The following is a 16,608-nucleotide window of genomic DNA, read 5'->3' as shown; positions in this document are numbered from 1 at the left end:
ATTCTTATAATGGTTTTTTTGGTGGGATTTTTTTTTTTTTTTTGTAAGACACATTGCTACAGGGGCTAAATAAAAAGCTTTTGAAAAAGTCATTGCACATAGCATGAGAATAAAGTGCCAGTCCCAGCAGTGGCCGCACAGCCGGTATCCACATTGTACAACAATCGCACAGCTCAAATCGTGACTATGAAAGGACAGCCCGAGCAGCAGGTGGGATGGAGGCATGGCAGGGGTCCACACCCCAGCACCTCTCTCTCCAATCTCTCTGTTCATCAGTCATGTCACACGGGCTGTTCCCCTGCAAGGAGCATCCAGAGGAACAGAGGAGCTTGAAATGCATGTCCCAGGCAGGGGAAGCAGCTGGCAGGCATCTGTAATTGAATTCCAGGAGGACTTGGGCTATTTTTAAAATTCTCTGTAGGTTGGCTCCTTTTTTTTTTTTTTTTCCTAAACAGGTGAACATTTCCAAAAGTCGACAGAGCTTTAAAGTTTCACTACATACATCTCTGAGTTCCAGCACTGTATAAAAATCCTGAGATAGCAGCCAAGCACCAGCAATCAGAACCAGATTCTAAAACTGCACCAGGGAGGGAGCAAATGAATCAGTTTTCTCTTTAATTGTATATTCCAAGGATAAAGAACTTTTGTCTTGAAACACAAACACACAAAACCTCTTCTACTGTATTTATACCCTAGAGGGACACTGGATTTCTAACCATTCCAAAATAAAACAAATTTCATTGTTATTATTTATCTGCTGTGCTTCTGATTATCTACTCACCCACAGATCTGAAGGCACATTGGTATTTAAGGAATGAAGCCCAACAAAATGTAGGCTGCAGAACATGAAGATTTTCAGTATTTTCTTTCCATGAGTGGTACCTGAACAAGGTGTTTTCATTTGGCCAGTCTAACACCGTACCAGGACTCCTGACAGGCTCTCGTTCATAAGCAATCTGACCTGTTCAAGTTGTAGTTAAAGCTTTCCATACCTCTAGAGCTCCTTTATCTCCTGTAATGCCTTGTTAGGTGATAACTGGAGTCCTAATATTTTCTCACCACGGCTTGGGAGAACGGTCTTTTATTCTGAGAGCCAGCATGTTGTGCATCTCCAGCTGTCAAGACCTCTGAATCTGTTTACCTGTTTGGGCACTGCCTCTGCTCAGGAGAGGTGGGGTGTGGGACCACTTCCTTGGATGGATTAGCAATGGATGGTTAAAGGATCTGCAATACAGCTCAGAATGGCTAATATGAAGCAGGAAAAACGAAAGACTGATAAAGCTGCAGAGAGGAAAAGTTCTCATTTCACCCACAGCACAGTCCAGAGTCTGAGCTACACTAATTTATTTTCTGAGTTGCTGCAGCAAGTTAAATTCTCTGATGATAATGAGCAGTCACCAACTGCATCACCAACTCATTAAATAAACTCAGTATCCACTCGTTAGCAAACACATGGATTTAAGACTTGCTGGCTAGCAAAAGCATAGCATATGATATTTGTTGGGGCATAATTTCTATTATTTTTGTTCTGATTTGTGGAAAACCATCCTTATGAAGCTGCAGCATGCCTCCCTCTGTCTTTTGATGGTGCTAGATTATACATAAAACCTGTTACTTTTAAAAAAGAGTCAGAAGATAAAGCCAGGGATCATTTTTTCAGTGCTTTGCAAGACAGGGTTACGTAACTATACATCATGGGTATGTTCACTCTGTATAGAAAGGTGAAGTGAAAGAATAGAGGAAAAGCAACAGAAATTAAGAGAAAAATCTCTAAGCACCAGGAAAAAAAAATACTATTTCATGATGCCTATTAATACAAAACCCAAGTCCAACAATAACTTCCTCTTGGAAATACAGGATAATAGAATGTGTATCATATAAAGTGATATTATTTGCTGAATATTCCCCAAATGCACAGCCAGGATACCTGATCTTATCAAACAGCATTGGATTTTGTTGCAAGCACAGCTTTATAAATGGTTATTTTCTTACTGTAGTGGTAGCAGGGGAAATGTTTAAGAAGAAAACGTTTTGACTGCCATGCAATCAGACTGCCTGTAAGCAGTATATTCCGGCCCTTAGAAAGCAGGGAAGATTTAATGCACCTCAAAATTTTGGAGGGTTTGGTTTCTTCACAGCTCCTGGGCAGCACTATTATTCTTTTCAAGGGCAAGAAAATGAACATTAGCTTCCATCAGAGGAGAAACAATGGGATTTCAAATAGTACTTTGGAGGAATGATGGGGTGAATGTGGCAGGGTGGGGATGGGGGGAATCACTTCTCTGTCTTTCAGCTCTCTTACGTCAACTTGTCCCTCAGCTGGTTATTAATAAAAATTGTTGCTTAAATTATAAACTGCCCCAGCTGCTCCACATTAGGTGGTATTCCCCCTCCCTGCAGTCACAGGACCTGCTCTTTTGCAGAGAACTGGATAAAAGGCGAGAGGTTTATGGCAAGAACATTGGCAGCTCCACACAGGCACCCCTGTGCAATGCCATTGGGGAGTCTCCAACACAAAACAATGGATGGAAGCTCCTCACAGGCCACCTGCACGCCCGGACTTCAGCGCCTGCACTCCAGCATCCTCTGCCAAATCCATCACCCACAAACCCGGGGAGACACCTCCGCTGCCTGCCAAACCCCTTCCAGAGGCAGCGGCAAAGCAGGCGGGGACTATTCCAGGATGTTTTGGCGAGGCGAGGGCAGCGGGGAAGGAGGGGAGGCTGTTGTTTTGCTTCCCTTCGCTCCAGCCGCGTTACATAACGCGCAATTCGCGGCTCCCTTCGGCGTCGCGGCGACGTGTGTGCCATGCAAATACATCCCCGCCGGATCCGCGGGAGCGATTTATCGGCTCCCTCACGGCGGGGCCGAGCCGGTTGCGGGCTCGGGGCCGCTCCCGGAGCCAGACACTGCGCCCATTACATAACCCCCGCAGCGCTCACATGCGCCGCGGTCACATGCACAAACAGCTCATTAAATCGCTGGCCGGGCAAAGGCGATTACAGCAGGGTGGCGAATACTAAAGGTGGAACGCGGCGCCTTGCACTCGCCTGCATCCCCGCATCCCTTCCCCCGGCAAGGCTCGCCCTGCCCAGAGCATCCGCCGCGCACACCTGGGGCACCGCGCACCTGCCGCAGCATCTGGGGCTCCAGTCGCTGTTATTCCATGTGCTGCTCCCAACCGTGCCTGGCTTTCACCCTACTGAGCAGCCCAGCACGTGTGGTGGGGGTCTGGGTAGCAGACCTCTCCTATCTGGTGTGTACTTACCCCACCAGGTACCACTCATAGAATTGTTAGGCTTGGAAGGGACCTCTGGAGATCACCCAGTCCAACCCCCCTGCCAAGGCAGGGTCACCTAGAGCAGGTGACACAGGAACACGTCCAGGTGGGTTTGGAACATCCTCAGTGTCACCCAGAGGGATTTTCCACAAACAAGGCAGGCGCTGTTAATAATGGATATATATTGGCTGTTGGGGATAAAACATGCTCCTGCCCATGTGACAAAGACAAGGGCCAGATTCCCTCCAGGCAAGGGAGTCCCCACCAGTGTCACCATCTCCAGGTTTGCATCCCCACAGGTGTAACAGCCAGGGATCACAGCCGAGTGCTGGGAGGAGAGTGGTTAACACACACCCCAGCTTGTGCTGGTCTTCTACCAACACCCAGCTTGCTGACTTGGAAGCTGCAAGCCACTCCACCCACGCTTGGCATCAGCACCTGTATGTAGGGGACAGTGCTACCTACAAGTCCCTCTGCTTTGTCTTTCCTTGGACTGCCCCCCCCTTGGGTTGCAGATTTTTGACCTTGACCCAGAATTCCTCCTTCAGGAGAATGGGCATTGCAAGTCAAGTTGGCCAACACAGCAGGAAGAGTCTCTGGAGTTTGTACAACTCAAGAAGCGACTCTTTTTTTTGTATGCCAACATTTCAGCAAATTTTAAAAAGCATGTTTTTTCCCAATAGAAGCCAACTTCAGAACAGGAATTTATACAGAAAGCCAAGCTTACTAAATCAGTGTTTGTCGAGACTTCATACCATTTTTTTTTTCTTCCAACAAATCTCTCATTCACAAAGCCCAGGAGCACACTCCTTGATTTAGGAAGGAGAAAATGGGCGTCCTGCCAACCAGCGAGGTTCTGCACTGTCATATGCAAAGTCCTGCTTCCACTTTCAGAGAGACCTTCTCTGAAGGTGAGTCATTCAGTCCTCTGGAGAGGAGCTCAAAATGAGAGTTAGCCTGTGATACTTAAAAGTACCCTCTGCTGCACTGACACGTGTCGACGGTGATGGCACATCACTGCACAGCAGGCTCAGGGCAAGAAGTAGTGCTGCATTCCAGTAGCCTGTCAGAGGGGAGATCAGTTCCTTTCCCTTGTCCTTCAGCAACCCTCCTCACCACAAAAATCTAGACTGAACGAAATCCTGGGTCCAAACACAGCGTTCATCAAGTCAGAAACATGCATTAGCGCCATATATCTACTGACCAATTTCAGAAAAAAAACCCCAAACTCTGACAGCTTCCCTGCGGTGGCTGTTGCTCAAGTCAGATGGGCACTGGAACTTGTTTGAGCTGCACATGTGCTTTTCTAGCAAGAACGTGTGTGAAAGGACCCCTTTGTGCACTGCTGCAGCTGCCCGGCGGCTGCTCCGCCACCTCCTGTGGCTCTGGAGGCCCCTGCTGGAAGATGGAGCTGGATGTGCACAGCACCATCCCAGGCAAGAAAGCAGCTACTTTTCAGCTGGCAGAGCTGCAGAGGGAGATTAATAGCTGGGAATCACGCAGAGGGCTTGAGAAAACACTTTTAATTTACTCTGATTTTATTACCTCACGGTTCTCACTGGGGCTGGGGGAGCAGAGCCCCAGCTGCCTCAATAGTAAACTCACACCGCACAGGGCCTTGGTAGCAAAACAGATAGTGATCAAAGTACTGAATTTAAGACATAGAAGCCATAAACTGTTGGACAGATCAAAAGAAAACATTATTCCAGCAACACTTCCTCTCCTGCTCCCAAATAAAATCTTTCTTTCAGCTAAAAATCAGAACAAAACAGAGAAAAGGAAACAGTATGTGCAAAACCAGGAAAGATGGTTTAAAAAGTCAAGGGAATTGTTTAGAGTTTAAGCCTTACACTAAATGCATGTTGAATTAAAGTATATATCAACTAGTTGACTTCCTGGGGTTTTTACTTTTTTTTTTTTAAAGGAAGTAAAAGACCTGTATTTAGATTACTCAGTGTGCAAGAATTGGCTACTGAGTTAAAACAAGCTCTTTCAGTATCACAGGTATGGAAATAATCTCTTTATATAAAAACAGCTTCCTTTAAGTCAAGTGACTACCCGCAGATCACACTCAGGAGGAGCAAACCCTTCCAACCAACTTTCCCGAGCATCAGGTGGGACTCCAGAAGGAGCCAATTCATTTGCCACTTCCCAATCATAGCTCAACAAAAATTCAAAGTCAATAAAATCTGAGGTTTTCCCATGCATGATGTTATTCACTGTAAGGATACTGAAATGTGAAGAAAAAAGAAGGACAGCTTAAAATGCTTCAACTTCCATTTTTGAAAAGGCCCCTTATGGTCAGTTTTATTGTCAGAATTAACATGACTACACGAACAAAATGCTCACAACACCCAGGACAAATTTAATAAAGACTGTGACACATAACCAGAACAATCCTCTGTGCCAGCCAGGGTAAATTTACTGAGCATCACACACTTTATTGCTAGCAGTGCCTTACCACTGTTATATCCTCTGCCTCACAAAAGCAATCTAGTTAACATGGGTCTCCTTGCAAAATCAAGGGAGCTCCAGGCTGCACATTCTATTCTCCAGGAGCATTTCTACCTTTGAAAACACTGCCCTGATTAGTAAAAGAAGAACTTCCCAACGATGTGTGCAGGACTCCCAGCATTTTGTTTAAATGCAAAGATTTTCATTTTTAGAGAGCCACAGTCAAATATTTGTATATTTAGAAGAGTTTGGTTCCCTAAAGTGCTCAACTGTACCCAGTAGAGTGGCTTGGGAGGAACCCTAGAGCTGAGAACCTCTAGCTGAGAAAACACCTGGTTCAAGGGAAGCTTGTTGTTCCCATGGAGTCAGGAAGGAGTCTTAGTACTGAAAAACCGTGAGTCAAGGTTATCTAAATTTCTTTTGCAGCAGACAGGCAGACTGGATAGGGAGTAATGGGGCACATATACAGCTAAGGAGTCAAAACCCAAGGGTTTTGCAAGAAAGAGGAGAAAAGTAACAAGGAAAAAAAAAGGGGGGGGGTAAAAATCTTGCAGAAAAAAGGAATATGAGGAAACATTGCCAGCATAACTGCTCAGTACTTGGGGACAAAATGTTTCGGACAACTCTGCCCAAATGAATTTTCAGTGCTATAAGATGCTCTCCCCAAGCCCAAGTGACAGCTCTGTACCTGAGAGTTACCAACACTAGTCCAGACCTTTGGTGCACGTTTCCCTGCCTTCCAGCACTGCCATCCACGCCGTGCCAGCACAGGACACCCGTGACTCTGCACGGCACAAAGCACCCGCACGTGTGCGCTCCGGGCGAGACCCGAGCGACGGGGGAGCGGCAGCGGGAAGAGAATGGATTAGTTGGGCCCTCGCTGGCAAGGAGCCACATGAAAAGTTGCCCATGAAAAGCTGTTGCAAGCTAAACAGGGAACAACCTGCACAAAGTGTTCGTTGCCCTGAACCAAAAGGACACCTTCAGGCATTGCCCAACAAAAAAAAAGGTTCCTTTGAAAAAACCCACGGGTCAAAGTGACACTGTGACAATGAAGCTCATAATCCTCAGGGCGATCACCAATCCAGAACAGGCCCCTCATTGAGCAACCTGGTCATCCCACATCATTTAGACATTCTGGTCTTTTCCCCATGAACTCCAGAGGTCAGGTAACCATAAATGAACCTGGCTTTCATTTCAGTAAATAAACACATGTATAATTCAGCAAAGCATATTTTCAAGCTCTGGGATTTGTACAATAAAACTGGCAGAACAGATACTCTAAAGACTCAAAGAAATCCCAAATAAACTACTTGCAATTAAAAAATCTCATGATTTTCAAGCCAAATCTCGTGATTGTTTGTGGCCTGACTCAGGATTTTCAGTGCTTGGGGCTGGCAACTCTGACTAAGCAGGGATATGAAATAAGAGCGAGAGTGACTGCCCGCCAGGCTTCTGTTTTCCTGGGACAGAAGACAAAGCAGCTCTGACAATTCCAGCTGGCAATACCATCCAGGCTCTCCTCCAAGGCCAAACATGCTGGGTAAAATCCTCATCAGACAAAAAAAAAAAAAGATCCTATCAGAAGCAGTTATTGTGGTTGCTTAATAGCTGTTTTCCAAAGTTCACTATAGCATATACTTTCTTTTTCTTGAAAGAGGGAAGATGGGCCACATTAGGGACTAACCCCTTGCCAGATGTCATTAGTGACGAAGTCCCTTAGAAATTACATGAGTTTGAAACGAATCAGAAACCACTGAGTTTCCATTTCTTCCTCCTGCCTAGCTAGACAGAGACTTCAGGATCAGCTTTCATCTATGGCCTGGAATCAACCCTCCTCTGCGTCTTGCTTAGTGTAGCAGGGGTGTTAAGCAAGTAATTGCAACCATTAAAAAGAAAAATAGCTCACTCGCTCCTGCTCCCTATCCCTGTCAAATACCAGCTCCTTCATTAGGCTTCCCACGAGCTGTTTCAGCACACTGCAGTAGTTTCTCCCTGCTCCTGGTGGACGTAGGTGGGTCCTGCTGCAGCATCCATCTCCAGCCACGACCTCTGCATCCTCCTGGTGATGCCAAACCAGCAGCTGTCCCCTCTTCCCTGATGACCCCAAGTGTCCTCTCACATCTGGTATCCAGCAAGACAGCCTGGTCAGGGACTGGAATCTAATTTCCACCTTCCTGCAATGCTCAACCCTCCCTCTACCTGCTCACAGGATGATGAATGAGGAGCAGAAGCACAGAAAGAGGTCGAGCAGAAGGGCCTTGCTGGTTCTTAGGGCTTTTGCTACCCCTAGTAAGGCAAGAGCACAGCCCATCCTAATATCTGAAAGAGATACATCTTTAGTTCCTTGTGCTTGGGACTGACTAAACCAAAATAATATCATAAACTGATGTTTTCTGTAGAAACCCAGTGCCTGCAACACATTTCTGAATCGTAAATCCTAGACCAGAGCAGTTTATGTAATGCCACCTATTCACACTGCCCTAAGTAACCATAACTAACCATTCCATTATAATGAGTCCATTATCCCCTGCTTTATTGTATTTTCTCTTAAAACAGAGATCAAAGATTTGGATCTAGTGGCATCATGCCGATTTCATTTTTATTACTGGCTCCCTAGGTCTATCATAAATATTCATTGGCCATCCCTAATACAAGGCATTGAATTCTGCTCACTGCTATCTCTGGTGCGGCTGCAAAGTACAAACAGGGTTGTTGCTCAAACATATTAAATAAAGCAGCAGCAAATTTGTGACAGTCAACAACAACAACAACCAAAAAACCCCACCCAGAAAACAAAAGAACCCTTTTCCCCTTCCAGGGAAATTCAAAACCAAAAGGAGACATTTTCTCTCGCCCCCTCCACGACTACTGCAGACATTTGGCTGCTGTGGGAATTGAGCTGTGCAGAAGCAGCAGCAGCAGCAGCTGACCTACTCCCACAGACAGAAGACATTTTTGAAAAGTCCACAGTTGCCACACAGTGGTTTCTGCGATACTGCAGCAGTCCTCTGTGCTCCCCAGGAAGAATTATCATCATTACCTGGCAGTGATACTGAAACTGCTCAGGAATGTGGACTTTCTGTATAGCAATTAATTCTTAAAAGGGAGTAGAAAGTGTGTGGGGAGCAACATCCTCCAGAATCACAGTCAGGAAAAAGGTTTATGCAGCTTTATTCTCCTAACTCCCCAAAAAACCTTACAGCTATCTCAAACTTCACGATGGCTGCAATTTGTTTCTCTCTCCATACTCATCTCCCATATGTTCTTTTGAACTCCCTTCCTACTCAGTGTAGTTCCTCCCAGCACCAGACAAGCAGGGTACAAAAGCCCCTTTTGCACCTGTGAATAAGCACAAAGACTCCTTGGAATGTCAGCTGGACACTTTAAACAACTATCAATCACTAATATTAGGTTGGCCATGGGAATTGTGTTTTTCCTCATGTTAAGTAACTCAGAGCATTAACACAGATACTTTATATTCTAAGCAAAAACATCTACCCCATTAAAAACAAAACAATATGGGAGGACACTGAATGAACACTCAAATATTTATCTTCTAATATGACTCCACCATGGATGTAAAATGCTGTTCATTAGAAAAAGAGATGGAATAGGAATAAATAATCTAAAACAAATATTCACATTTGTATCTATGCATATGAATCTATTCTGACACCAAACTCCACACACCTGGAGACATGAACCACATGATAAAACTGCTGACTCATTTTACATATTAACCCACAACATTTACCCTTGCCAATCTAGTATCTGCTGGAACCTTCTACCTTCCTAAAAATCTTGGTTGCTCTGTTCATAATTTAAAATATATAAATTAAACCAGATAGAAAGAAAACCTTGATCCTGATGTCTTCATGATGTACAATTTGATTGAAATAGCTGTAGTGAGCATGGAATTTAACTTCTAGATGAAGTCTTTAGTGAAATCCATCCCAACTGTATTCAAAACAGCAACAAAAATAAAATCCAGCTGCTGTTGTTCACATAAAGGATCCTGAGCAGTTCCATGGATTTTCTACCTGAGTAAGGTGAGATGAATCAGAGGAACCATCAGAGCTCTGACAGTTTTATCTGTTAAACAGCTCTAGTCCCTTGTACTCTTCTCCTTTTTATTTTAACTAAAAGTAATAGTAATAGAGAAGAATGCCAAATGGTCTATAGTTAGTTAAGATCTTCTTGCTGCTTTGCTGTTCTCGATACCAGGTACATAGAAAGGAATTGATGTGAAACAGGAATGGAAAAACAAGGAGCATCCCTATACACTGTGTAAAGGGGAAATTCCACAGCAGAAGTTGGTCATTTGAAGTTCAGGGCAAGGAACAAGCCACTCAAGTTTGTTATTGGTTTGGATGATGCTGTCTAAATCAGTATCTAACAAAAATATTTTACAGTATCAGATGCTCTTTTAGAGGAAAGACGATGTATGTGAGAAAAGCAGATGATACAAGTTCCAAAATAATATATCAATCAGGATGTGGGGCTTAATATGTCTGAAAGAAAACTGGATAACAACATACTATATTCTTAAAGCTTGATAAATATGAGCTGCTGAGAAACTACTATCTTTTGGATGAAATATGTTCACAACCATGTGTGTTTTTCAGCCTTGGCATCCTGCCATTAGATTTGTGACAAAATAACCGAGGTTTTGAAACAAAGCAGAATAAGTACCAGTGAGCAGTGAACACTATTGCTCACTCAACTATCACCTGAACTAAAAGTACCTGGAGTTAATATATATGGACCACAGTGACAGTTATACATATACAATACATATAAAAGAGAGGGCAAAATCATGAACGCACCCAGCCCTGCAAAGTAGTCAGGCATGTGTTCACTCTCGTGCAGCAGATTAAAATGCTCTTGCCTTTCACTAGATCAGGATGTTGCATTTCATAAGAGGTCAGGAGTGCTGTCTCCCACCTGCCCTTGATATATGACTTGGAGTTTAAAGTTCTTGTCCAGGTCAACAAGAGCAATGCACAACACAGACCCCTGTAAGCACCTCACAACTGGCCCAACTAAAGTGACTTTGAACAGGCTTCTGAACACAAGCAGGTGGCAGTCCAAAGCTGGATCAAATTCCTGGGGTCTGTTACTTAGAGAAAAAAAAAAAATCTTCCCTTAAAAAGGAATCATGCTTTTCATATGCCACATACTTACATGTTTTTGCATCAGCAACAAAACACATCTCTCTACAAATGTGTGTGATTGGAAACCCAGCAGAATATCTGGGGGCTGTCCATCCCAGAGAACAGCAGCATCCTCCTTCGGTCCAGACGGATGCCCATTTTGGGAGGGATAAGGGATACCAAAGACGAGAGATGCTAATTCAGAAGATTCCAGTTGATGTCACATGTCAAAGCACCAGGAATGTGCAGCAATAACAAAGTGCTGCAGTGGCCAACGGCCTGAGGCACTAAGCACTGTGGCTAAAAACACCTAGCTAGTACAAACAACACCATCACATGCCCTGTGGTATCTCCTTGCTTAATTATTCCAGCTTGAAGCCTAGAGGGGGGGGAAGGGAAACTTCATTAGTTTGGTTTTCTGTGGGTTTTCTCTCTTTGTAAAATGTCAGTGTACGGGTATAATGAGAAATTACTACACTCTAAGGGCCTGGCCACATTTAGTGTTTAGTCTTGCATGTCTGAAAGCTCTGATGCTCCTGCCACTGCAATTACTGGCTCAGAGGATTCACAGCAATAGCAAGCCATGAATCCTCCTCTGCAATAAATTAGCGCAGGCATCGGTTCTGCAACACATCACCACCTTCACGTAAAGCATCACACACAGAGAGGGGTTTGTCTCAGTTGTACTTCAACTTTTATCTCTTGACTGTCGTGACAAAGCCTCAACAGCAGTTTCTTGACTGGACCAGAAGTAAATGCTTGTCACAATCTGGCTGGCACTGCTAGAGGTAACCAAACATTCTTCCTCCCTGCACCTCCAGTCCCTCCCTGAACTTGTGGCTGGCTTCCCAAGGAGAGAGTTTTTAAGGTAGGATACTGCAAAAATGTCCTTTACCAGCTAAAACACAGAAGTGATTTTTTAAAAAAAATTCAATATAAGCAGCACTGAGCTTACACATTCTCCTGTAGTATTTCTAGCCCTCTATTACCTCACAGCCACACTGAGCTTAGTGAGGAGAAGAACTGCTCACAACAGGGAAAAACAGGCTGGTGCACAGGTATTTTTATACATCAGCACAAATAAAACTGACAGCAGAAATAGGGAAAAATTAAATGTAATTCTTCAGAATGCCTCTGCAGTGCCACTAATCCAAAATGTGAGTAGTAACACAAATAAAAGAATTTGGATCCCATTCTCCTATTTAAAATAAACATCCTTTTCAGGTAGAATACATTCAACAAGCCCCACAATATTCAGAATTATTCTTTTTTCTCCCTTTTTTTTTACCTACAAATACTATTTATCTGAATGCTGCCTAATTTGCACATGCAAATAAGTAAAATCATCTTGAAAAGATGAGGCTGTAGAACAGAATGCAGTTTAAGCTGGGAATGTCTGTGATTCAAAGAACTGCAACGCTGGGACACTGTAGTGGCTCCCAGCAAAATCTCTGGCTTCTAAGACACACTGAGACCATTTATCCCAGCAGAAAAAGACCTGCAGCTCCCACTGGTTTCAACTTGACTGGTAGATCGGTACAATAATGAACTGGGACTATTGCTTTGGACAAACTCACTGGAGTTTTGGCAACAGCTCCATATGGAAAGAGTCAGTTCTTCTGGCACAAAGTGACCAAGAGCCCGTATGGCCATATTGGAGACCACATCTGACAGGAATAAAATACATTTATATTTACACCGAAGCTGTACTGTTTTTTCACATGTTTATTTGGTGCCATTGCTGCAAAGAAAGAGGAGAGGACAGCTCACATTTCATACCTAAAGTGGAATGCAGAAACATTTAACACTGCAAAAACAAAGGCCACAAAGCTACTTCCATGATTCTAAATCATGAACTAGTATAAGAGCAAACCAACATTTTTCATGAGTTTTTCCAAAAAAGGCAAAAAAGCACAACTACTTATTTCTGACAATTAAGCAGCTTACACAGTCTTTGTTCTACTGACACTTAAAAATGCAGTTTTCAATTATTTATCCTGTATTTCAACACCTAAAGCAGGAAAAAAAGTATGAAGTCTGTGTTCTGCAGCACAGGCAACCCTTACTGAAGGGTTCAATTCATTTATAACAGCGTTTCCCTTAGGAAGTGCCAGTTGGCAGGGAGGATTGGATTGGATTCTGCCATGTTCTGTAATGCGCTATCACCATTAGCACCCTTATCAGCCAGTAATGTTACACTAAACTCCTCATATACACACATTATCAGAGAGAATTTTTTTTTTTACCCCCAGAGATGCTGACCTCATTTAGGAACAGTTGGGAAATCAGAAGCTTGTCCATGGCCAAGGCACTGATGTGCTAGCAGCTGGAGCGGGTTAAGAAGTTGCCATATGAGCACAATTAGGACAGGAGTTCAACAACTTCATCCAATTCACTGAGGAGGATTTAATTTAAGCTTGTGAACTCTCTTTGAAGCAGCTGGGCTGCCCCTCCTGGCCCACCAGCTCTGTGTAGGGACAGCCACTTCCAGCAGGGCAGCCGAGATTTTGAACTGCTCCTGTCATTTGCAAAGTGAACAGGCATCAGTGGTCTACATGTCTCAGATGCTTTTGGAAAGGTTACTCAGATTCAAACTGAGGTGTGTAAGTAGGTCTAGAGGCACCATTTGTTCAGAAATTGAACTGAAATCAAGTGGTGGGGTGAAGGACAAAAAAAATTTGCTGGGAAAAAAAAATCAAAAATTCCAGTCCTTCTGGTTTTGTAAAATAGGTATAAAAATGGCCAGCAACAAAAAAAAACAAATATAGATGGGGCAGATCAAGTCCAAACACAGTCCTTTCTGTCCCTCCTGTTTCTCTACTTAAACAGGGAGACTGAAGAAGGCTTTTAGATAAATACATTTAGACACCACAGTATCTATCTGAACAGAGGCAATGTCAACTTCCAAACTTCTTCCACTGTTCTGGAAGAGTCTTCTGCAAGAGAGGGGCTGTAGATCAAGTTTCACTCCAGTCAGTTACTTAATCAATACAAATAGGACTAGGATTCTCTCCCAGGAGACTGCAATAATCACCCAGAATTACTTATGAAAGCCAATCAATGACCGAGAGGTTTTATGTGTCATTTATATACCTCAAATCAAACTCCAAAATTAAACTTTGATTCCGAACAGGATAAGATGTTGCAGCACTAAGCAAAACAATGCACTAGCAAGAGCTGGAAAGGAATCCCAGGACAGAGCCAGGAGAGCACCAGAGACCTGGAACACCAGCAAGGGGAGGCGCAACAACAGAGTGGGGACAGGAACAGCCATAAAACAGGTGAAATAAGCCTCTACAGCTGTATTTTCCTCCTGCTCCTTCAATAAAACAGGCTGCCTTCGAGTCATGAAATGAAAGAGAAAGGCAGCAGAAGGCTCTCAGTTGTGAGATGAGAAAGAAAGAGGAGGAAATTTTATTTCATTATTTCTTCCTTGATTCACACTGCAGAAGTCTGCAGAAACTGGAGGTTTACCATTTCTGTCAGATTTATCACAGAAAACCCATTTTGATGCATGATTTACAAACTCAGTCTTCCTGTCAAAATGTCACACATCCCTCTCTAGCTTTGTTCTGGTATTACCATTATGTATTTACTACTATATTTTTTTTTTTTTTTTAGCATCTGCATAGCACAGTTGAATAACTTCATGGGCAGTGAGATCATGGTTCAAAAAAAAGATGGGAAACACGCACATGAGCCTATTCATTGTGCTATTTTTGCTGTTCCAAAGTCCATGGCACGAACAATGACTCATAAGTGTAGCAAGCCAGGGAAGCACTTGCTAACCATACAAGCTTGTTTACTCATTTATTTGTTTGCACTGATTCATTACATCCTGCAGCGTAAAACCAACGGGGCTCGAGAGGAAGCATGAGGGAGAAATTCTGTTTACCCAAGAGCTCTTCCACCCACCCTGCCCAACGGAGATGGTGGAAGGCTATGGGAATACACCTCCTATGTCCACTCCAGAGAAGCTGGGCTACACACACAGAGAAGCCCCTACACACCAGTGGGGCACATTCCCTCTGATGGCTTAACTCTGTCTCGCTTTATCAGCATCACAACAGGGTACAAAGAGCAATTAAAATAGGCAATTTTTTTGCTTAAGCCATACATTGAAATTATTGCTTCGCCCCCCCCCCGTAGTCCTGAGATGAGGTTAACTTTTAGTGGGTCCATGCAATTATTTTGGAGAGTTTTGGCAAAAAACATGAAGCTACAAAAGCAAATCAATTTTCCCATGTGATGCAGTGGTGTTATGGACCCAGAAATCTACTAGAATAAGTATGAATAATAATTAAGAAAAATAATATCTGCTTCATCTGAGAAATTTGTGTTATGACATTAAAAAAAGAATTTATTGGACCAGGCCTAGCCACAGTTTTCTTATAGGAGGTGAAGATGAGCTTGGTTTTGTCTGCTCACACTGGTTATTCTTGTGTAGAGCAGGGCAGATATCAGCACTGAGAGATTAGATAATAGCTCTATGATTCATATATGAGAGTGAATAATACTGAAAGGATTTGGGGAATACCCAGAAATACAGATAAGAGGAAACCACACAAAAATCATGGCTCAAAAAGAAGGGACAGCTGACATGTAAATCTCAATCCAGCTACTGATACCCAAAGGCACAGGCAGAATGAAAGAGGTATTTGAAAAACTTGGGTTTGGAAGAGAAAAATGGCCAATAAGGGGAGAGAGAGAAGTGCAAGAAATAATTAGACACTTACAGAGTACAAACTATGCCACTTCTTCCCAAAACTGCCAGCTCTGCCTAAACATTGCACATTCCCTTCACACATTTACAAGGATTAAGAAGTGTATGGAGTACAAAAGTCTGGCACCACAGGCAGTAGGGAAAAACTGTACACTTGCAATTAAAAATCCCTTATATTTCCATATATATATTTCCATCATATATAATATGATTTTATGGTAAAGTCAGATGTGACATAAGCAGACTAGTCTCCAGAAATACCAGATATCCAATATATAGTAATTATACATAGTAATACTTGCTACTGCTAATTCATTTAATCTTCCTTGCCTGAACTCTTGCCGAGTCCCTCACACAAAACTGTGTAAGGCAGATAGTTTCTTTTGTTCCAATCTAACTTCCTACCTTACCACACATTCCTAAGACACTAAGTTATCTCTAAAACATGTACAAAACTGAACTCGTGTCAGATTCTGTTACTGTCCCACAGCCAACATTTAATACCGTGCTGTTAGTTCTACATTTAATATTAAAGTGGTAGCAGTACCTCTTCTGCAAAGTTAGTTTTCTTGTCAAGCATTTCTCGTAATGTCTGAAGAATTTTAATGCAGAGCTTTTCTTCTTTCTCCATGAGCTTCTTTGTGTGGTTAATCAACCTTAAAGTAAAATATTAAACCTTAAAGAGCGTTGCACATTGTTGCTAAGCCATACTACAATTTCTTTATGCAAAAATTGCCTGTCACTATATTTTTCCTCAAGGAAAGGAAATAGAAGCAGTCCAGAGAAATCATAATTAAAAAGGAAATGGGACTTTCAAGGTGGTTTTTGTGTCACTTTGCATATTTTACTGCCTATACAGAAGACAGAATTCTACGTCCACTTTTTCTGAGGGCTTCCAGATTAAGATCCAAACTTGCTATTTCATCCTTTCTTTATTTAAAGGTAACTTATTTTAACCTTTATTTAAAGGTAAGCAGTGCTCACAATGCATCTCA

General features: G+C 43.0%; 1 protein-coding gene across 3 annotated transcripts in view; it reads right to left on the bottom strand.

Moving 5' to 3' along the window:
* ITPR2 (inositol 1,4,5-trisphosphate receptor type 2) overlaps nt 1-16,608 on the bottom strand; it is a 267,849-nt gene that overhangs the window by 99,261 nt on the left and 151,980 nt on the right. For all 3 annotated transcript variants that reach the window (XM_039379969.1, XM_027711719.2, XM_027711720.2), the window contains one exon: nt 16,161-16,269. In XM_039379969.1, the coding sequence (XP_039235903.1) occupies nt 16,161-16,269 (109 nt within the window). The remainder of the gene's footprint in view (nt 1-16,160; nt 16,270-16,608) is intronic.

The sequence above is a fragment of the Pipra filicauda genome, unplaced genomic scaffold, assembly GCF_003945595.2.
Source record: "Pipra filicauda isolate LSUMZ 115617 unplaced genomic scaffold, ASM394559v2 scaffold181_size1560634_pilon, whole genome shotgun sequence".
In the NCBI taxonomy this organism is placed as follows: domain Eukaryota; kingdom Metazoa; phylum Chordata; class Aves; order Passeriformes; family Pipridae; genus Pipra; species Pipra filicauda.
This window is presented reverse-complemented; position numbering and strand designations above follow the sequence as displayed.